The 23876-nt window shown below is 36.5% G+C and overlaps 1 protein-coding gene and 1 long non-coding RNA gene across 3 annotated transcripts; one reads left to right on the forward strand and one right to left on the reverse strand.

The window, feature by feature from the left end:
• LOC110268911 lies at positions 9048–11390 on the forward strand. Its single transcript, XR_002357658.1, has 2 exons — positions 9048–9793; positions 9875–11390. It is a non-coding gene; the product is annotated as an uncharacterized LOC110268911 (long non-coding RNA).
• Positions 11276–23666, reverse strand: LOC107625517 (ATP-dependent DNA helicase homolog RECG, chloroplastic). 2 transcript variants are annotated; one of them, XM_016328165.2, is made up of 17 exons: positions 23342–23666; positions 22506–22695; positions 22283–22409; positions 21071–21616; positions 20854–20966; positions 19724–19958; positions 18682–18845; positions 18102–18183; positions 17513–17602; positions 16917–17150; positions 15025–15096; positions 14703–14855; positions 14450–14593; positions 13983–14138; positions 13076–13159; positions 11885–12457; positions 11276–11577 (listed from the first exon to the last, which is right to left on the reverse strand). In XM_016328165.2, exons 2-17 carry the CDS (start codon positions 22568–22570, stop codon positions 11485–11487), a joined length of 2931 nt encoding a protein of 976 aa, XP_016183651.1. In that variant the 5' UTR covers positions 22571–22695; positions 23342–23666; the 3' UTR covers positions 11276–11484. The 2 variants fall into 2 exon arrangements, with proteins under 2 accessions (XP_016183651.1, XP_020971680.1); XM_021116021.1 differs by lacking the exon at positions 17513–17602.

The following is a 23876-nucleotide window of genomic DNA, read 5'->3' on the forward strand; positions in this document are numbered from 1 at the left end:
ATGGATGGCCTTCTTCTCTTTTTCTGCGGAAGCTCCATCAAATTCAACCAAATGCTACCTAAAATAAACAGAATTACACAAGACTCAAAGTAGCATCCATAGTGGCTAAAAGATAATTAATTCTTGATTAAACTCAATAAATTAAATGCAATTTCACTAGGAAAAGATAGGAAAGATGCTCACGTATCACAACACCAAACTTGAATTGTTGCTTGTCCTCAAGCAACCAAACTAGTATAGGCTTAGAATGTGAATTTGCATGAGAGGGAGAGTTCAATTAAGCTCATGTCTCTTCTTATAGTGGGATTTACAACTGCAATCCTGAATAGTTTTGACATCTCACTCTCCTTTGAATCAGAAGAATGTCACTGTTATTCAGAATTAGAATCCGGATAATATTATGAATTCTCTGATCTTTTGTAGCTCAATTTAACCCTTGAACACAACAATTTTTCTTTTCTTTGGTGCTTTGCACCTTGAGCCTAGCCGTGACTTTAAATGTTTTGTCTCAACTTTTACTTGACACAGAAACACCACAAGCACTTAACTGGGGAACTCTTTTGAAGTTCTGATTTTTCTTTCAGCTATTCCCAGACAGTGGTGCTCAAAGCCTTTGGCATACTCTGCTAATTGCAATTGATCTCGACTCTAAATGTTTTGTCTCAAGGATTACTTGACACAAGAACACCACAAGCATGTGACTAGAGAAACAACTCTTTGAGCTTTTAATCATGTCTGACCTCTCTAGTCATTGATGCTCAGAGCCTTGGACCTTGCTTTTATATCTTTTTTTTTTTTTGCTGTTTCTTTTGCTTCAAGGATTAAACTTTTACTTATTGTAGAGACTTCATAATAATTCTCTAAATTCCTGTTCCTTTTACATCAACATTCTTTAATTCTAATTTAAATATGTACTGTTCATGTCATGCACTCAGAGTTACAGAAAATACCACCACATTTAAGTGAATAAGACTACTCTTCAATATAAACTCAATTTCTCATGCAATATATCACTTCTTTTTCTTTTTCTTTTTAGATTCAAGTTCAGTGAGCGGTACATGAGACAAATAACAGAATGGAACTAATTCTAAGAACTGAAAGTACTAAAGATCATGCAGGCAATCAAAGTAACAGAAAACAAAAAATAACAAAATAAGAACGGAAGAGAAATAGAATGAAAGGAACTCAACCACCTCAGTTATGCTAGTGGCCATCTCATTCCTCCATGAAGAACATTCATCTCTCTTTGGTGCTATTAAAATAAGCAGAAAAGCCATAAGCGTAGCGACATCAACACCAAACTTAAAGGTTTGCTTGTCCTCAAGCAAAGAAGAACTGAAAATAAAAACAAATAGTATGATGAAAGAAGAATAAAAGGATATAAGAACAAGAGAGAATTAGGATTGGAGGGTGGATGATTTGAAATCAGGTGCTGATATGGTTTAATTGGGCGTCGCATGCGATGTGTACGCGTAAGACACGCGTACGCGTGATGGGACTTGTGCTCCCAGCACCATTCCAGCCCCACACTATCATAACTCTCTAGCCATACATCCACTTACGCCATTTTTTAGGGTCACGCGTACGCATCAGGGACGCGCACGCTTGAGGTACGCGTACGCGTGGGCTTGTTTGTGCGCAAAACATGTTTCCAGCGCCACTCCCGCTCAACTCTCTGTTCACTTCTATTTTTCACGCACACACATATGACGCGTACGCGTCATTGACGCGTACGCGTCATTGACGCTTGCGCGTCGTGTGCTCTCTTTTTTTTTTTTTTTGAAATATCCGGTTCCTGTTCTAAAATAGCTGCATGATCAGAAAAATAGTAAAACTCAATAAATATCAAATAAGTAAGAAAACTACTACTACGAAAATTACTAAGGATACGAAACTATTGGGTTGCCTCCTGACAAGAATTTCTTTATCGTCACTAGCTTGACAGTCAGTTCTGCTAATTCAGCAGATGAGCGGACCTCTGGCGATCAATCTCGCCTCCAAGATAGTGCTTCAACCTCTGGCCATTCACTATAAATTTTCTGTCAGAATTCTCTTCCTATATTTCCACATGACCATATGGTGAAGCTCTAGTAACCACAAACGTTCCTGACCACCGGGATTTCAGCTTTCTGGAAAAGAGTTTGAGTCTTGAATTATACAGAAGCACTCTCTGTCCTGGCTCAAAGACTCTGATGGCAATCTTCTTGTCATGCAATAACTTAGTTCTCTCCTTATAGAACTTGGCATTCTCATAGGCTGAATATCTGAATTCATCAAGCTCATTCAACTGAAGCATCTGCTTAATTCCTGCAGCTTCTGAATCAAGATTTAGATACCTGATTGCCCAGTAAGCTTTATGTTCTAGATCAACTGGCAAGTGACAGGCTTTGTCATAGACCAACTGATAAGGGGACATGCCAATAGGAGTCTTGTAAGCTGTCTGGTATGCCCAGAGAGCATCATCAAGCTTCCTAGACTAGTCCCTTCTTGAAACACTGACGGTCTTCTCTAGAATCCTCTTAAGTTCCCTGTTGGAAACTTTAACCTGTCCATTTGTCTGAGGGTGATAGGGGGTTGCTACTTTATGACGGACTCCATACCTCTGTAGAAGGGAGTCCAGCTGTCTGTTATAGAAGTGGCTTCCACCATCACTAATGAGTGTCCTTGGGACACCAAACCGGCTAAAGATATATCTCTGAAGAAAGCTCATTACCACCTTGGCATCATTGGTGGGTAGAGCCACTGCTTCCACCCACTTGGACACATAATCAATTGCCACTAAAATATAGTTGTTCGAATGTGAAGGTGGGAAAGGTCCCATGAAATCAATACCCCACACATCAAATAACTCAACCTCAAGAATTCCCTGGTATGGCATTTCATGGTTGGCAGGGAGATTCGTGGCTTTTTCACATCTGTCACAGTGCTTCATAAATGCTCTTGAGTCCCTGAAGAGAGTCGGCCAATAAAATCCGCTCTGAAGGACCTTTGTAGCTGTCCTTTCACCACCAAAGTGACAGCCATAATCAGAACCATGACAGTGCAAAAGAATCTGCTGTTTTTCCTCATCCAGGACATATCTCCGGATTATACCATCTGAGCACCTTTTAAAAAGGTACGGTTCCTCCCAAATGTAGTACTTTGCATCAGTCAATAGCTTCCTTACTTGTTGCCTACTGTACTCCCTTAGAACAAAATTCATGGCCTTATAATTTGCAATGTCTGCAAACCATGGGGCCTGCTGAATGAGGAACAATTGCTCATCCGGAAATATTTCAGTCACAGCTGTGGGTGGTTGTACTCCTGCTTCAGGCTCAATTCTGGAGAGATGGTCAGCTACTTGATTTTCTGACCCTTTCCTGTCTTTTATCTCAATATCAAACTCCTGAAGGAGAAACACCCATCTGATTAATCTTGGTTTAGAATTCTATTTGGTTAGAAGGTACTTCAAAGCAGCATGATCAGTATAAATAATAACCTTAGAACCAATTAAATAAGACCTAAACTTATCAACAGCATACACAATAGCTAATAATTCTTTTTTTGTAGTTGTGTAATTCTTTTGGGCATCATTTAACACATGGCTGGCATAGTAAATGACATGTACAAGCTTACCATGCCTCTGTCCTAAAACAGCTCCTATAGCAAAATCACTAGCATCACACATTAGTTCAAATGGTAAATCCCAGTCAGGGGGAGCTATGATGGGGCAGAGGTAATGTTTGCTTTCAGAATTTCAAAAGCATGCATGCAATCAGAATCAAAGACAAAAGGAACATCAACAACCAATAGGTTGCTTAATGATTTAGCAATTTTAGAAAAGTCCTTTATAAATCTCCTATAAAATCCTGTATGACCCAAGAAACTCCTAACTGCCTTAACATTAGCTGGTGGAGGTAATTTTTCAATTACCTTCACCTTTGCTCTATCAACCTCAATTCCCTTACTTGAAATCCGGTGTCCAAGAACAATACCTTCTGTAACCATAAAATGACATTTTTCCCAATTTAAAACAAGGTTTGATTCTTGACACCATTTCAAGACAAGAGATAAATGCTTAAGGCAGGATTCAAAAGAATTACCGAAAATAGAAAAGTCATCCATAAATACCTCAATAAACTTTTCAACTATATCAGAGAAAATTGAAAGCATACACCTCTGAAAAGTTGCTGGAGCATTACAAATTCCAAAAGGCATTCTCCTGTAGGCAAATACTCCAAAGGGGCAGGTGAATGTTGTCTTCTCTTGATCTTGAGGGTCCACTGCAATTTGATTATATCTAGAATATCCATCTAGAAAACAGTAAAAAGCATGACCAACTAACCTCTCAAGCATCTAGTTGATGAAAGGCAGGGGAAAATGATCCTTCCTTGTAGCAATGTTGAGCCTCCTGTAGTCTATACACATTCTCCAACCTGTGACTGTTCTTGTAGGAATAAGCTCATTCTGTTCATTCTTGATCACTGTCATCCCTCCTTTCTTGGGAACTACTTGCACAGGACTTACCCAAGGACTGTCAGAAATAGGGTAAATAATACCTGTTTCCCATAATTTCATTACTTCTTTTTGGACCACCTCTTTCATGGTTGGATTGAGTCTCCTTTGTGGTTGCACAACTGGTTTAGCATCATCTTCAAGGAGAATCTTGTGCATGCACTTGGTTGGACTAATTCCCTTCAAGTCACTAATGGTCCATCCAAGAGCTGTTTTATGGCTCCTGAGCACTGAAATAAGCGCCTCTTCCTCTTCAGGCTTCAGGGAAGAGCTAATAATCACTGGATAGGAGTCATTTTCACCCAAGAACACATATTTCAGAGAAGGAGGTAAAGGTTTGAGCTCAATCTTGGGGGTTTCCTCCTCTGCTTTAGGCGTGTGAACCATAGCCTTCTGGGGTGGTGAATCATCAACTTCAACTAATTCATACTCAGAAATAGGATCCAGAATGTCATCAAGTACCTCAGCTTCCAGTACTTCTTGAACAAGTGGTTCAACAACATCAATTCTCATACACCCTTCAAAATCATTAGGGTGCTTGAGAGCTTCAAAAACATTAAGGACCACCTATTCTTCATTTACTCTTAGGGTTAATTCACCCTTTTGCACATCAATCAGAGCTCTTCCTGTAGCTAAAAAGGGTCTACCAATAATAATAGAGGATTTTACATCCTCTTCCATGTCTAATATAACAAAATCAGTAGGAAAAATAAAGGGTCTTACTTTCACAAGTAAATCCTCAACAACACCCACAGGTAATTTAATAGAAAGATCAGCAAGTTGAAGAGAAATACGAGTGGATTTTACCTCCTCAATTTGAAGTTTTTTCATCACTGAAAGTTGCATGAGATTGATGCTAGCTCCAAGATCACATAAAGCTCTCTGAATGGTGACATCTCCAATGGTGCAAGGAATCATAAAGCTCCCTGGATCTTGCATTTTCTCAGGAAGTTTATGTTGAATAATAGCACTACATTCCTTAGTTAACACCACAGTTTCTTTCTCCTTCCAATTCCTCTTGTTAGTCAACAATTCTTTCATAAATTTAGCATAAAGGGGCATTTACTCAAGAGCCTCTACAAAAGGAATGTTGATATGTAGCTTCTTGAAGACATCTAAAAATTTAGAGAATTGCTTTTCTTTGGAAGCCTTCTGAAGCCTCTGAGGATATGGCATTTTTGGCTTGTATTCAGGAGCCTTTGGCAATGTAGGATAAGTGTCAAGAGAGTCAGGGAATGGGTTGTCTGCACACTTTGGAAGGGCGCGCTCCACTTCTTTCTTCTTCTCCTCTGGAGCTTCCTTTTCAACTAGCTCTTTATTGGCCTTTGTCTCAGAGCCAGCTGTTTTACCACTTTTCAATTGAATAACCTTGCAATCTTCTCTTGGGTTCACCACTGTATCACCTGGAAATGTACTTGCAGACCTCTCAGGTATTTGCTTGCTCAGTTGGCCCATTTGCACCTCCAAGTTTTTAATGGAGGCTCTGGTTTCCTGCATAAAACTCCTCATCATCTCCCAATTAGAATCTTCTTGGGATTTAGAATTTGCCTGTGGAGGTGGTTGTTGTTGGTGAGACTGAAATTGCGGTTATTGTGATTGTTCTGTTGGAAGCCGCCCTGGGAGATATTGTTGAAATTCTGAGGTCTCTGAGGTTGGTCCCTCCACCCAAAATTTGGGTGATTTCTCCACCCCTGATTGTATGTCTTAGAATATGGATCATTGTTGGGATTTCTAGGACCACTCCCCATGTAATTGACCTGTTCAGAAGAGAATTGAGCATAGTCATAATTATCATTTACACAAAATTACCTGTCATGTCATAAGAGACCTCTTGAGGTGAGTTTTGGGTGTTGATAGCTGAGACTTGCATGCCACCCATCTGTTGAGTAAGTAGACTTATTTGCTGAGACATAAACTTATTATGAGCAAGAAGAGCATTAAGAGCTTCTACTTCCATAACACCTTTCTTCTGAGGAGCCTCAGAGTCCACAGGATTCCTGTTAGATGAGTATAAATATTGGTTGCTAGCAACCAATTCAATCAGCTCAATAGTCTCCTCCGGTGTCTTCTTCTTGTGCAATGAACCACCTGCAGAATTATCTAAGCACATCTTGGACATTTCACCCAAGCCTTCATAAAAGATGTCTAGTTGGGTCCATTTAGAGAATATGTCCGGAGGGCATTGCCTAATCAATAGCTTGTACCTCTCCCAATCTTCATAAAGAGTTTCACCATCCCTCTGCCTGAAGGTCTGAACCTCCACCCTAAGCTTAGTCAGCTTCTTTGGTGGGAAAAACTTAGTAAGAAACTCCGTAACAACCTTGTCCCAAGTATCCAAACTCTTCTTGGGTTGGGAATCTAGCCATAGCTTTGCTCCATCCCTCAGAGCAAACGGGAAGAGCATGAGTTTGTACACCTCTGGGTTCACTCCATTTGTCTTCACAGTATCACAAATCTACAGAAAATTATAAATAAATTGATTTGGGTCTTCGTGGGGAAGACCATGATACTGGCAGTTTTGTTGCACCAGGGTGACCAATTGTGGCTTTAACTCAAAGTTGTTCGCAGCTATAGGAGGCACCATAATGCTTTTTCCATAAAGATCTGCAGTAGGAGCAGAGTAAGAGCCAATCACTCTCCTTTGTAGATCATCCCCATTCGGATTTGTCACATTGGCATTAACAGCATTATTGTGATCCATAGTGGATTCTGCAGCCTTGCAAAGTCTTGCTTGTTGCAAACGTTGCCTGAGAGTTCTTTCAGATTCAGGATCAAAGTCTAAGAGATGCTCTTTGTCTCTGTTCCTGCGCATAAACAAATAGAAGACAAGAAAAGATGGGATTCTCTACGTCAGAGTGTAGAGAAGTCTCTGTGAGGTAACCTATGTAAAATAATAAAATAAAATTAAATTAACCAAATAAAAATAAAAAAATAAACAGAAAAAATAAAAATAAAAATAAATAAAGGACACCAAACTTAATTTCAGAAATTAAGGAAAAATATTAGTGCTTTTTATTTAAAAAAAATTTTTCGAAAATACTAAGAAAAATTTAAATAAAATTAAAACTAAAACGCCTAATCTAAGAAATCAAACAACGAATAGTTGTTAGTCACTGTCAATCCCCGACAACGGCGCCAAAAACTTGGTGCGGAATTTATAACCACAAACTAACCGGCAAGTGCACCGGGTCGTACCAAGTAATACCTCAGGTGAGTGAGGGTCGATCCCACGAGGATTGAAGGACTAAGCAACAATGGTTAAGTGATTTACTTAGGCAAACAAAAAATAGTGTTTGAGAGTTCAAAAGCATTAAACAGTAATTCAGAAAATCAGAATGGCAAGCAATAAATTGGTTGTGAAATATTATATGGAGAAACAGTTAAGGCTTTAGAGTTATCTATTTTTCGGGTTGACTTTTCTTATTAATTTAATTTAATCATGCAAGATTTAATTTATAGCAACTATATGTGACTAGACCCTAATTCCTTATACCTTTCTAGTCTCCTCTAACTTTCATCAATCGCCAATTCCTTGGTCAATTAATTCCAATTAGAGGGTGAAGTTCAATTCTGGTTATATACCACAGAAATCCTAATTACCCAAATATAAGAGGATTATATGTCACGTAATCCGTTAAATTCAGATAAACTAGAAATTTAGGAGAATATGTTTTCAAGCTGTTGTTCAAGTAAAGAGCTTTTCCAAGTTATACAAGAACTCAATTAGAAAGAGGGTTATATTTCCGTTCCACCCAAATTCATAAGATAAAGAACGAAAATAATTCTTAAATTATAAATCAGTACATGAATTAAAATAGAAAAATAATAGTATCAATCCATACAATAGACAGAGCTCCTAACCTTAACAATGGAGGTTTAGTTGCTCATGGTTCAAAGAGAAAATAAGGATTCTGATAAAATGTATTTTGGCTGAGGTGGAATGGAATCCCCCAGAAGGGAAGTTTCTTTTGCCTTTTATGTCTAATCCTAATTAATTTAAAATCTACTCTCTAAAACTAAAATAATATCTTTTTCTATCTTAAAATAAAAATAAAGTTTTAAATCAGAATTAATAGGAATCAGCGTTTTCTGCACTTCGCGCTTGTCACGCGTACGCGTCATTCATGCGTACGCGTCGATGGTCTTCTTCGTGTGTCACGCGTACGCATCAGGTACACGCACGCGTCTGCTGAGAAATCTTCGCTTTTCACGCGTACGCGTCAGGTACACGCACGTGTCGCCATGGAAAGCTCTAAATCATGCGCACGTGTCAGGTACACGCACGCGTCGTTCCTCGCTGTCATCTCCTTTAATTGTTGTGCTTAATTCCATTTGTGCAAGCTTCCTCTCCATCCTTTAGGCCATTCCTGCTCTATATGGCCTTCTTCTCTTTTTTTGCGGAAGCTCCATCAAATTCAACCAAATGCTACCTAAAATAAACAGAATTGCACAAGACTTAAAGTAGCATCCATAGTGGCTAAAAGATAATTAATTCTTGATTAAACTCAATAAATTAAATACAAATTTACTAAGAAAAGATAGGAAAGATGCTCACGCATCAGTTCTAAAGATGGAAGGAAGAAGATGCCAACAATAAAGTGGAGAGACATTTAAAAACCAAAGGAGTTTGGCGGTTTGGGGGTGGTTGATATCACCATAAAGAATGCAGCATTATTGTTCAAATGGTGGTAGAGGTTTGTAAAGGAAGATAAACCACTATGGAAAAAGATTGTTATCTCTTGTAATGAGGGACATCTGAATAACCATGTGGTGGAAAGTAGTTTTCCAAAATCGAATGGACCGTGGAGAGATATTGTACAAGTGGTAAATGAAGACAACCTTTTTAAAGAAATAGCAATGAAAGACTTCAAAATGTGTGTGGAAAATGGGGGTAAGACAAAATTTTGGGAAGATGTCTGGGTGGGCGAACGGTGTCTGAAAAATAAGTTTCCAATGTTGTATTCTATTTCTTTGCAAAAATCCAAGTTGATCTCAAATTGTGGCTTCTGGGATGGTCTCTGTTGGAACTGGAACCTTGTATGCAGAAGGCGTTTCTTTGAGTGGGAGAGTAACTGTTAGGAATTACACACCATTTTACATAATGTTGTTCTTAATGCAGGTACTGAAGATGATACTATCTGGTCTCTTTCTGAGGATGGGTGCTCTTCGATGAAGTCACTGATTAGTACCGCCATAGGAGAAAAGTTAGGGGTGGCAGAATGAAAGCATTTTTTTGGCAACATTTGGAGAGGAATGGTACCACCTAGAGTGGAGATGATGGGGTGGTTTGCTTTACTAGGTAAACTAAATACAAAAGGAAGGCTAGCCGGGATTAATATTATAAGTAGAGATGAATCTAAATGTATTCTGTGTAATGCAGATGAAGAGGTTGAGGATCACTTGTTTGTGCATTGTAAATTCATTTACAAGTTGTGGTGTTTAGCTTTAATGTTGGGGGGTGTGGTGTGGGTAAATCCGAGTAGTATTAGAGAGTTCTTTGAAGCTTGGTGTGTGTAAAAGGGTATGGCCATGGGTTTAGAAAATGGGTTAATCTTTTCTTTGCAATCATATGGGTGACATGGAAGATTAGAAATCGTAGAGTCTTTGAGCTGAAAGAAACGAAGGAAGAGGAGGCATGGGAGGAGATATTGAGTCATTGGAAGGAGTGGAAAAAGGTTCAAAGTAAGAGGTTTGTGTGTACAAAAAATCAAGTGAGTCCAACTCTTTCTCTTCATATACCACAATTGGCTCATAAACTACATTGGTGGTTATGTGTTGAATTTATTCCAGAAAAATAGAGATATGCAGTAGGCGGAATGTTCTTGGTACTACTAACAAGTTGCTGGCCATTGTAAGTGAATTAATATGTGTAGGTAACAGGATAATGGAAGTTGTCCATGGCGTTGAAGTCGTTGTACAAGTTGTTATTGAAGAATCACTAGGACAACCTGAGGAACTTATAATAAAAACTATAGAAGAAAATATCATCAAATGGCAAAGGGAGGATACTAGGAGTTGCTGGACACAAAACTTTGAAAGAAATAAGCTAAGGAATTTGCTGCAAGAAGTTAGAAACATCAAGTTTATATTGACAAAGGCCAAGGAATTTTCTTTGATTGAGAATTGGAGACAAATAGCAAAAGATAGTGATGAATTTTGTGTGATTTGGTATAACTAGTAATGGTGTGTTGTATATAATTAGTACCAAGGGACACTACGGAGATTAATGAAATGGTTGTGGTTTGAGTGAAGGAAAATGTCTCTTTAGGTGATTAAGTATAATATGTGTTAGGAGATAATCTTTTTGAAATTATGAGTTGTTTGTAATTTATCTGAACAATCCTCTCCTTTGAGTCGAGATTCCTAACAATAATTAAAAGAAAAAAAAGATATAAGGTATATCCAGAGACAAAAGAGAGGAAACAAGCAAGTTATAATTTAGATTGAGATTAGGATAACAAATTTTTAACTTTGTTTATGTACATTTATACCAATAGTACCAAGTGAATAAGTGGTTTTTTTTTCCCTTCTCCTTGGTTATGCAATTTGTCCCCTTTATTCCTCCTCAAATGTTTCTATCTTATTTATACAAAATTTCTTGTTGCTTTGTTATAGTTTATATGCTATGTTTTAAGTTCTATTAGCTTTAAGAAATTTCTTTGTTGAATTAAGATTGGAAAAAAAATAGATAAATAAAAGTTAGTACTTTAAACATTATAACTGTTTATCAAAATTTTAAGTACTTGTTAGAAGCAAGTTGAATAAATCAAGGAAAATATTAAAAAAACCAAAAGGATGGTACACAACATATTCTGTGAAGAAAGGGATGTTAACAGTTTCAATATGCAAAGTTCGGCTTTCAGGATGAGCAGTTTTTACAACACCACCCAACCACCAAAAGAAGAGAAAAAACTTAAAAAGAAAAAGAAAACAAAAACTAACTACATTAATTACATTATCACAAAAAACATTCACATATGAAAACAACACTTAATCACCAAGCAGGCAAAGTGGTTGCCTCATGCTAAGCTCCAGTTTGAGTGCAGGAAATTGTTCCAAATTATGGGAAGCACTTAAAATTTTCTGCAAACGATCAGAATTCACAAACTGAAAATTAAAAGACTGTAACCACATAGGTAAATGCAAATATAGCACTTTTAAGTCAGGCAGTCAGCTACTATATTATATTAAAGGATAGGTGCCCTACCTTCCTGGTGTGAGTGACTCACTATGATTTATGCTACTAACCATTTTTGTTATTCTTATTTCCTTCTTTCCCAGCTATCTTATTGATAACATCAATTTTACTGTGTTTAAGCCGCAACTCTAGCATATCCCGAAAAACACGAATAACTCAAGAAATATGGTTTCATAAGAAACAAATATTTACCAGTGCTGCAAGGTGTGCATCTTGCAAAATATTTCCATCAGCTTCCAATCTAGCAATGGGAAACTCTGGAAGATGTCCAGATTGTTTCTTGCCAAGCAAGTCGCCAGGTCCGCGTAATATAAGATCCATATTGGCAAGATAAAAGCCATCCGATGACTGCTCCAATACTTTCAAGCGATTTAGGCTACTAGCAGCTGACGCTACTAGTATACATTTTGACTGTCTCGTACCACGTCCAACTCGTCCTCTGAGTTGGTGTAATTGAGCGATTCCAAACCTCTCAGAATTCATCACAACCATCATGGATGCATCTGGAACATCAACACCAATCTCAATAACTTGAGTTGCAAGAAGTATCTGCAGTTCTCCAGTTCTAAACTTTCGTAGTGTTTCTTCCTTTTCATCACTTTTCATTTTTCCATGTAATAAACCACAATTATATCCTTGAAATCGGCTTGATATAACTTCAAGATCAGCAGAAGCAGCACGAAGCTGAGGAAGTTGCTCAGAAAGTTCAATAATTGGATACACAAGATAAACTTTCCCTCCATCTTCCAACTCGTCAAGCATCATCTGTTGTAATCAAACCAATTATGCCTATGTTATATGAAATAAAAATGTATTTTACAACTAATTGAAAATAGGATACACTTGAGGGTGCATTGTGATATAAATGACAAGAAACACTTCTGAAAAATAGTGGACCTGATCATAGTATATCATAGAGCTAATGAAGGGTTAAGATTTTAGGGACTTGGGAGAAAACCCTTATTCTATGACTTTATCTCATTTTTCTAGTGTGAGAATTCTGGAGACTATATAGGATACCTTAAATAGTCCAGAGTTGAAGGAATTTGTAGTTGAGAAGATGAAAAAATTGGGTAAAAAGAGAATTGGGATGTAATTAACCTGCCTAAAGCAGAGTCTTGTGTACTGCAATAGGTGTTTAATGAGACGTATGATTAAGATGGGACACTACAGTGATATAAAGCATATTTGATAGCAAATGGAGTTAAGCTAAACTTAATGGGATCCATCGTCAGAAAATTTTGCACCAATAGCAAAGCTCAATAGTTAGAGTGAACAAAAAAGAAAGATCTGATTTCATATTGTGTGGAAGAACTTGTTTTCATCTATGAAGTAGACACCGGTACCTTATCAGATAAAGGTCTATTAAAGCTTCGCAGTCACCTTGTACACATCTTCAAATCCCTTCTCATTTCCTTCAATGGTATGCGTTTCAACAGGAATTCGTCCTGGCGGTAAGTCGGTTATCTATGATAAAAGAAGGAAAGATATTAAAGTTTGCAACAAAAAGTAATTTTACACAAAAACTAAGACAACATATCATTTTTCTAGAGGCCCCTTTCTCGATTTTATATCACTTCCATTGGGTAATAAAATTGTGGATGAATTCAAGGGAATACCAAAAATATACAACATCAACACGGATAAGGTAAGAGTAAAAGTAAGACCTGATTCACAAATCTTTTAGCCCCATACTCAGCATCACATGACACAAACACAGTTTAGAAATAATAGCTTCCCAAAACAAATAGTAAAACGCAGAGTGACACCTTAATTGATCATTCAGACTTGAGTACAATTACAACCCCACAGTAGTTTCAAAACTGACAACAGAGATTAAAATCCGAAATCTACCCCAAATATAATAGCCAAGCCCATGAACTTCATAAGATTAAGATGAAATATAGAACTGGTACGAGGAAGTGATAAGGTGCAACAAAATGTTTGTGCGGGAGAGAGAATATGAGACAAACTGATGTTTGAAAATTTATTTATGATGAGAACGTGAACTCTACTCCAAGAAATTAGAGTACACAATATATGATTAGTCCGCAATGAAATATGTTGCAAGTTTGCAATCGATTGTGACTAATCCAGATTAATTGCTAAACTGTCACTAACGTTGCCTGATACCCTATGCCATGTGGAATAGCCGCATCACAGTAAATGGTATCTACTAACGCCATCTAACAGGAATAAATATTGTCTATAGATATTTCAAACAAATTCAAGAAAAGGGGTCGTTGTTCGGGATGATTGAGAGAATACCAATAACGGAGACAAAAAGTACCTGTGTCAGAGACATATCACCATATAAAGCAAGTGCAAGTGTCCTTGGGATAGGAGTAGCAGACATGGCAAGAACATGAGGAGCCATATAAACATCACTCTTTGAGGACCCATCTGTAACAGCTTCTTCCATGCTCGAAATTGAAGATACATATAACTGAGAGAAGGTTTGGAGACCACAACAATAACGTTAATCCATGAAGGTAAAAACTGTTGAATATAAAAATGATTTGTGTCTTTACCTAATAGCTTAATCCAATTAGAGAGAGTATTCAAGATAAGATAAATTGTTTTGTAGTTAACAACACCACCTCCTATTCTATTTGATTAAGGATAATATCCATACTAACTTGTAACGCACTCCTACTTAGTAAATTCTTAATGCTTCAAGGGGGTGGTTGTTATTTGTGAAAAGAACTACGGATAATATAACCATCATAAAATCCAGAATGGTGAGAATTGAACCACCTTACTATTAAACCTTCCTCTTTGAATCACGCCAAAGCGATGCTGCTCATCCACCACAGCAATACGTAAGGCTGAAAATTCCACTTTTTCTGCTATTAAACTGTGGGTTCCTATGACCATTGAGATTTCCCCATCCTGGATACCCTGCAACACCATAACTCAAGATATACTAATAAGAATTCAAAAACTTAGCAACAAGGTTTGGATCACAACATAAGTAAATTGAATTTGAAAAAGCCAAAAAGAATCTAACCTTGCGAATCATCCGTGATTGTTTCAGTGGGGTTGAACCAGTGAGTAAAGCAACGGTTGGTTTGCAGTTCCCCTCATGAATGTTTTCTAACAAAGTAAGCATGTGTTCATAATGCTGGATTGCAAGCAACTCAGTTGGAACCATGAAAGCAGCCTAGTTATCAGACGAAAAGGCCAGATATTATCATGTATTAAATATTACAATTTTCTATAAATTATAAACAAAACAGGAAGAACCCTACAAGTAACAGAAAGCCAGCAACCAAAATTATGATACAGTGTAAATCTAACAAGTATGATGCAAAAGGACAAAGGTGACCTACCTGAAATCCAGAACCAATAACCTCCATACATGCTAGAAAAGCTACCACAGTTTTCCCACATCCAACATCACCCTGAAAATGTCAGAAGATATTAACAGATTGAATAATCTGTTCCGCAAATCAATAAAAAAGGCTTCTGTTTAGAATTAATATAATATATGCTGTTATTGCACCAAATGTTGGCAACACTACAGTTATTGATTCTCATTCACTTAGTAATGCTACCTTAGGTAATAATATATCATCTTAAGCAACATATACATGAGAAAGAAGAAAGGGAGCTATTAACAAGAGTGGAGCATGGAGAACAGATTTTGCAGCAAGGCTAGGCAAAGCTAGAAAGAAGAGAGAATTTTCTAATTTGGTTGGAACTTGGATGATGGGTGAGGCAATATTAGGAATGGGCAAGGCTCCTTTAATACATCTACATATCAGATTGTGGTCTTTACTTATTTTCTAGCACAAATTTGTTCACCTTTTCATTAGATATTGTAGTTATGTGACCAATGAATACATGCTTGGAGATTGAGGATGTTTCTTTCCTAAGCTATCTGAATCAACCTTTCTCATATTCCAGTATTCGAGAACCCCTAGCTTTGTACACCATCAGGAAAGGAATCTGATAGGAACTGAGATATAGAAGAATTAGGGATTTTATTGATGAACTAGGGATTGTGATTTCCCCTTATTGAAGTACACTGTTGGATCTAACCAACTCTAGAGAGAATTTCCCTCTCCTAAACTAACAAACTGAACAGATTTTTCTAACTGACCAGAAACTAACTAACCCCTAGTATTTATAGGCAGCAGCTAGGCCTAGCCTTACTGCTCCTAAACCTGCTAAACTAGCTTAGAAGGAACAAACAAACCTGTTTCTACCATTACTCCCCCCTGGACAACCACCTTGTCCTCAAGGTGGATCTCCGGAAAATTGCTGGTTATGGAACCTGAGGCTGAGGAGGAGGGTTGGTTGGAGCACGAAGCCGTCCCGGATGCAGTGGGAGCAATTGGAGCTCCTTTCCGGAGATCCACCTTGAGGACAAGGTGGTTGTCCAGGGGGGAGTAATGGTAGAAACAGGTTTGTTTGTTTGTTCCTTCTAAGCTAGTTTAGCAGGTTTAGGAGCAGTACGGCTAGGCCTAGCTGCTGCCTATAAATACTAGGGGTTAGTTTATTTCTAGTAAGTTAGAAAAATCTGTTTAGTTTGTTAGTTTAGGAGAGGGAAATTCTCTCTAGAGTTGGTTAGATCCAAGAATGTACGTCAATAAGGGGATTGTGATTCACAATCCCTAGTTCATCAATAAAATCCCTAATTCTGCTATATCTCAGTTCCTATCAGAATCCACTTAATCTATGATAATTCTTGTACACCACTACACACACTCCTACAACTTGATCAATGTAACTGTTGTCGAATTATGTGATATTACAATATTTTAAAAAAGAAAACACCATTCATAGTCTAACATGTACTTATTTTTCAAAAAGAATGTTACATTTCAAATCGGGACAATGAACTATCAACTTAAAATCAACAGTTGGTTTGAGGGGATTCAGTGTAGGTGAAAATATTGAAAGGAGAAAATATGTCAAGACAATGAACCTCCTAAAACATAATAGGCCACTCCAAGTACAGAAAGTAAATATTTTCCTAACTAGAGAGATAAAACAAAAATAACTAGCCAATCAGAACATATCAACACAAATGGAATAGAAACTAGGGAACTATGCATAATTACACTGCTCTGCCGTCCTAAATCAGTTTTATGCCAGCTTGAAAAGAGGAAAGGTACTTAAAATGTGTTAATAGGACAGGAAGCAAATGAAAAATGAAACAGTTATAAGGGGATATAATATTGTTCAAATACAAAAGCAAGCTAATCAAAATCACAACCTGAAGTAGCCGATTCATGGGAACTGGCCTTTTTAGATCCCAAATAATTTCTGAAATAGCATGTAATTGACTAGATGTAAGAGAATAAGGAAGGGCTTCCAAAAATTTCTTCGTGAGATCAGACCATTCCTCTGTACACACAGCATTACTTTCTGGTCTTCTATATTTATCTAGCAAACCATCCTTCTCTATTTGTGTACCAAGACCTTCCAGCATTTGGAACAAGCGTCCTAACTGACAAAAGACAATAAGTTAAAGCCAAAAAAAGGAAAATAACATATACAGCAAGCAATTTAATATAACAAGAAATCAAAATAGAGAGCAAAAACTATCTGGCAAAGAGCAAAGAAGCAGAGCTGGTTAATTATGGGATTTCAAGCATGGAAAAGATGTATAGCCATACGTGTGGACATGCCATGCTACACACCCACCAAGAATAACAGTAACTTACAAGTGACCGCAATAATTATTTAGATATTATTTCTTGTAAGTAGAAAACAACCAGGGGTAAAATGTAACCAAAACAAGAGAATACTTCTAGAACTATCCACTAATAATACTGGAAATAAAGTTAAACATATAATTATATTCCTCACCTGCAGGTAAAAAAATTCATCAAATATAAGTCTCTTGCGGGCCAAATCAGCTTCATTTATATCTTTCGGTTTGTGGATTGCAAAATATGCCTACATTGTTAACATTAATAAATTTCAAATAAACCAAAATATGAAGAACAGATGTGATCATAATAAATCAGAAAGCAGAAACTAATTACCAGTTGTTATTTTTCAAATAAAGAAACCATAGAACATATGGACACTCCTTTCCAAACCTAAACCAGCACAAGACGACATAAAATACAGAAAATAGAGAGAACTGTAAACCCTATTATCAAAACTACATAAAATCCGTACAAGAATACATAAACCATATTTTCAACCTTAGTTGGAATACACAGGTTCAGCACATGCTTTTCTCTCTCCCAACATCACGTTTCATCTTTCTCTATACTTATTTTCCTATATGATAATTTTTTATCCATAAAAGAACAATAACACAATTTATCAGAAGGCATTGCTGAATATAAATCAAATCCCTAGAGGTGCCTAAAGTCAGATTTCCGTATGGCAGCAAAGCAAACTCAAAATAATACATTTTAATTGAATAAAGAATTCAAATGCTTACATCATGAAGACTTAACAGTCCAAATTGCTTTGTTATGTCTTCAGGAATTGGATCAATATTGCTAGGTAAGGCTTGTAAAGCTCTGTAACAAAAGAAAATAAAATGTAATTCCATTTAACATATCATTACAAAGCATTTAATGTCACTTCTTTGGATAGAACATTGGAATAAACCATACTTCTAACTTAGATAAAATTTAGGAGCAAAATAGAAAAAGAAATAGATGCTCATGCTACATTTTCTTGGTCAAAATACTAGGTATACAAGTTTAAGGAAAGATTTTATTTAAAACAAGAGAGCTACATGATAAGTAGTTCAATTAGGATAGGAATGGTAGAGTTGGTATATGAATTGTTGAGCAGAAGCAACCTAAACCAATAACAGGCATGTGATTTATATGGCTCAATCTTTTGAGACCTACTAGTGTTCTTTTGATTACTGTTTCTTAAAATACTTGATCTTCTATATTTGTATCTTTTCCTTTTATTGTTAATAATTTTTTACGGAAGAATAAGTATATATTGCTTACCAAAAAATAACTTTTAAGGATAAGATTGTAACAAGCATTTGAAGCACAAACCTTGCAATAATGTCCCTGAGAAGAGTTGGTTTCAGACGACCCTTTGAAGGATAAATAGGATATGGTCTCTCTTTAACACAAAAGGAGAAATCATTTCCATCACCAAGAACATCAATATTGTACTCTCTCATCTCATAATGATCTTTAGCACGCATAGTCCTGACCTACGTTAAAAGCCAACAATTATATCTGGTGTTACAAAATTCTAAATCAAAATAAAACGGGGTGAAGAAAAAGGGTTTATCAATGTTCAAATAAGGAAAAGCAAACGTACCAACAAAATATAAATTTGAAATATTACAAATATAGGGCATGACACACCATAACATAGGTAGTAGTGCTAAACTAGAAGGTTACCCTATTTTCATGTGAGGGGCTTGGGAACAGAGTTTCTGTATTTTCAGGTGAGCATGCTGGTAAGTAGAGTGAAGAGATATTTCAAGGTTAACAAAGTGAGATGCAAGAAAAGTTGGAAATGGGGATGGGAATTTTACAAGGGAGAGAACATGATTGGTACCAATGGAAGGAAGAATATACTTATTTCCCCATGTAGGAAGTACATGCAGAAGTCTTCAGGCAACTTCAACCAGGGATGGGATAGAATCTCTATCATCTTTGGCCTTAGACGTCAGACATTTGTTGAGTTATTGCATCCACAACCATGCCTATGGATTCATGATGCTTATGGGGTTGATTTTATTAACATCATTGTGGATCACCTCACCAGATATGCCCTCTTTATACACCTTCCCCACCATACAAAGCTAGAGAGGTGGCAGCAATTTTCATCGACGAGGTGGTTAGGTTCCATGGATCCCTAACAAACATGGTCTCAAAAAGAGAGAGGTCAAAGGTTTAGCTCAACCTATCATAAGTTGTATGGAAACCTATTTAAAAGCTTAACCGACACCAAACCCAAGCCACAGCACAAATAGCTCAATTTGTATAATACCAAACACAATTACAGCTAACAAACCCCATTCTTTTAAAGCATTATATGGATAAGGATACTTTGGTGTTGCTTGGTAGTTGACAAACTCACCTTGCCACTAACACATGCTATATCTCCCACTTGATACTTTTCTTCAAGACTTTTAAGAAAAGGTTTAAAAGTAAAACGTGTGCCACGAAAAAATTTCTTTAGATGCAAGTAAATTGTCTTCTCTTGCCCACCAATAGCATTGCTAGTCACATGCTCTGAAACTGATTCATTCTCTGCAACCTGACAACCCACAATCACCTCAAGAAATGAAAATGAACAATTAGCTCTGACTCCCCTGCAAAAGTGATATTAAATCATGTCAATATCCACCTGATTCAAACTTATTACAAATTGCCATTTTTATGCAGATTTACATCATGGGAACATGCAGAACACAATGTAGGAGTAATGAAAATAATGATCTAAAAGTTTGAGCATTATTAACTAGCAAAGTACAATCAAGGAATCAAGTTAACTAATTTCCGAAATGAAGGATCACAAGCCTCTCAAGTAGAAAAGGGATGGAGAGAGAAGAGAGCATCCAATGGAGAGAGAAGAGAGCATCCAATGTCTCCCAGCTTATGTTGGTTCATATGTGATTAGTGCATATCAAAAATAGCTTTGGCAACATTTGAAGCTAAGAGAGGACTGTAATGATTTAATAATGGTACTGTTACAGTTGAACTTTTAATCCTATAATAATTATATGTATGTGCTAACTAAGAACGTTGGTAGTACAAGTGCAAAGTGAGATGGAACAAAATTATTTCAGACATGCTTGATACCAGATAAAAGGAAAGATGGAAGACAATATGCAATCCATTTTCCTTATGATAGGAACTTAAACGTAACTCATTATCAATTTCCCATGTTCTCAATATGCTCTACTCTAGCAAGCACAATAAGGGCTTCTTGAAAGACAACAAAAAAATAAAAATTTTAATAATGACAAATGTATCTAAACCCATCCCAAACTCATCTTTAATATTATTATTCATCATCAAACTTTGCTTCATTATACATTATGGCTGTGTAAGATCACTTTCAGTATTTGCAAAGCTTGATAGTTAGCAAAGTCATGTAGCTAGCCTCATTCAACTAATAAAGCAAACACCTAAACTGCTGATGCCAAGATAAAAGAATGCAAACAAGCATAAATGTGATGTAGAAATGAAATAGAGGATAGTCACCTTGAAGATAATACTTTTCCAACAAAAATTAAATACTGCCCGTCATCAATTTTGGCATGTGCATTCTGCAGATTAGCATACGATCGAGGGAAATGTTGCAGCAATTTCCGTAACTACATGTAAGGAATGACACTAATGTGAATTTAAATTATCTTAGCAAAAAAAAAAAGTCCAAAGAATTACTAGCCTTCCAAATTCAACAGTTTAAGTAACCCACCGTGTGGAACCCACAGTCATCTAGCTGTCGATAATGCCTCTTACTCAACCCAGGTAAGTAGTTTAAGGATTTGTCAAGAAATAACTCTCTAGGTGTAAGATTAGATTGTGACTGCTGCCCCACTTTATTTTGAGAATCTTCCTCCATGACTTGATGATCCAATTTTTCTTCATATGTTGGTGACATTGAATGACATGTATGAGAATCTTCTTTACTTAACTCAGATGCTGATACACTAGAATCATTAAAGTACAAAGAAGGCCATGCCTCAGGGACAGTATTTTGCACCCACCTTCCCTCCGAAGAATCAGCAAAATATTCTTCGAGATCTTCTGGCGATATAATGCCTGCCTTTTCAGAGTATAATGTGGTCCCATCATACAGATCCACTGGAGAAGCACTACCCAAAGTAATTGATGGAAATCTCTTACATATCAAGGAGATGTCAATATCATCTAAAGCATCATTTTTGTTCATTTCAGATTTTTTTATCCCACTTCCATTGCCAGTTAGATTAGGAAGGTTATAATCCATTATAGCGAATACCTGTACCAATAATGAGTTTATTCAAAGATAACACGTATAAACAAATTATCAAAACATTCTTATTTGGTCAAGCTTTCAAATGAATTCACTATTACATACACATGGATTTTATCAATGACATAAAATTTGTAAAAGAATGAAGATCACCAAATAAGAACATCAACTTCCAGCAACAGTTAATGCAATAGTACATGTGACTAAATGAAGATATTGGAATGCCCTGCCTTGTGGGAAAAGGCTATGGCGCTATGCTGTTGTTTGATATATTTAAATCTACTAATCATTCAAATTAATAGAAATATATATTTGATGAAGTGAAACAACATGGACAAAAAGACCTCCAGTTTGACTTAGCCAAAATATATAAGCAAATCAATTATATCATTCATAATGGTTTATGTAATAATTTGAACATCACAAACATGATTATGAAATTAAAAGAAATGAACAACCACAGATATTGCCAGATTTAACATTAATGTGTACCTAAACCCTATCTAATAACTAGAACACTTCAAGACAACAAGCAATAAGAAATCTTGATCATTAATAATGGAAAGCAAAAAGTACTCAAGATTCAAAAGGCAGGAACAAAAACATCAATCGAACGCAATAAAATGCATTACCTAATTTAACAGACAGTTGCATGCACAAGCATTCATTTACCTTATTATGAAACTTTGAACTGCTTTTTATACCATGTTGGTCTATTTGTGGAGACTTCCTCTGTGCCAACTTATGCTTTTGTCGATAACATATTTTCGAAAATTTCAAAGAGAGAAAACTACTACACCTGCAGCAAAGTATAGGTAGCATCAAGTCAAACCAGGATTTTTCAACTTTCATATGAATACTTATCCTAAGCTTAAAATTAAACAATGCACCATACCTCATTCTTCTATTGAGAAAGGCCAAACACCCTTCCTTGCCTTGAAATACCATAAGACTTCTCATAGCGATCGAATCATAGGATGTTACGAGTTGGAAAGGCAAGCAGTTGAATGGGCAGTGTGGATGGGGGGATTGTATCCTGTTGAGAGGAATTGGAAGCGAGAACTAACTCGTTGAATTTTATACCCCTGAAAATCATACACACACAGTATATGGATGTAATCCAGGGAAAAAACGCATCATGTTATGTATTTAGTTAATTATAAAGTATATATTCATGTAATAATAAAAGAATTTAATTTTTTATCCTCACTTCTTAAAAGATTACATAAATAAAAATATTTGAAAAGATTACACAAACAAAAAGACTTGCTTATGATAATATAAAAGACTTTTGAGTAAATTGCACTTAGTATCATTGAGGTTTGTTTGAATTGCATTCCATCGAACAACATATTGCTAGCAAGTAACATTTTAGTGGTTGGAATATCCACCAAGAAAACGGAACAATACACATTCTGAGTGACATCTTGCAGCAGCAAGGAAACCAAGGAGAACACCACAACCATACATGCTCAACATTTCACAAAGCAAGTAATGAAATTTACAGTTTTACACTTCTAAACAACAAAATTATATCAATGGACACCCCAAAAGAGAAAACCATAAACTGCTTTATCACTCTCAATTAGCTTTCTTTTTGCTCTCTCAAATGCCTCATTTTGCAAATTTAGATTTTTTTTTTCCCTTTTGCATAATTTTATCAAAGAACCACATTCAGAGATGAACACAAACATCGTGGAACCGTTAATAAAAGAGAGAAGTTTTGCTCACTTTGAACAAGAAGAAGAACCGCCACTGACATGGCTGTTCCACCCGCCCGTCGCACCCAGCGAGTGGCTGTTGGCTGTCTCCGCTAGAGAGCCTGAAAGAATGGGCAAACAGACCAACTAATTGGACATTAAATAAGATGTCTTCTTGTTTTTTTCTTCTTTTCTCCACTTTAGTCACAGTGGAATGTGTTAGCACGTTCAAGCTTGCAAACTCCGGTGTTCCCTCTGGCTGCTAGGAACGGCCGGCTCGTCGTCGTTGCCGTCTCAACCTCCGCCGGAAGCTACTACACAATTGAACACAACACACAACTTTATAGCGCCAATAAATAAATAAGGTGAAAAGTCATCTATCTATTCTATTATATAAAAATTGGATTTTTGTACTTAATGATGGAGCTAACGTGACATAAGAGTTTTTTTCAATTTAATTATTTTAACTCATTTAATTCAATTTATTACAATGACTTAATTATATCAATTAATTGATTTAATTAGATATTTAAATATTAATATAATTTATTATAATTTATATTACT

This window comes from Arachis ipaensis, chromosome B02, assembly GCF_000816755.2.
Source record: "Arachis ipaensis cultivar K30076 chromosome B02, Araip1.1, whole genome shotgun sequence".
Classification (NCBI taxonomy): Eukaryota; Viridiplantae; Streptophyta; class Magnoliopsida; order Fabales; family Fabaceae; genus Arachis; species Arachis ipaensis.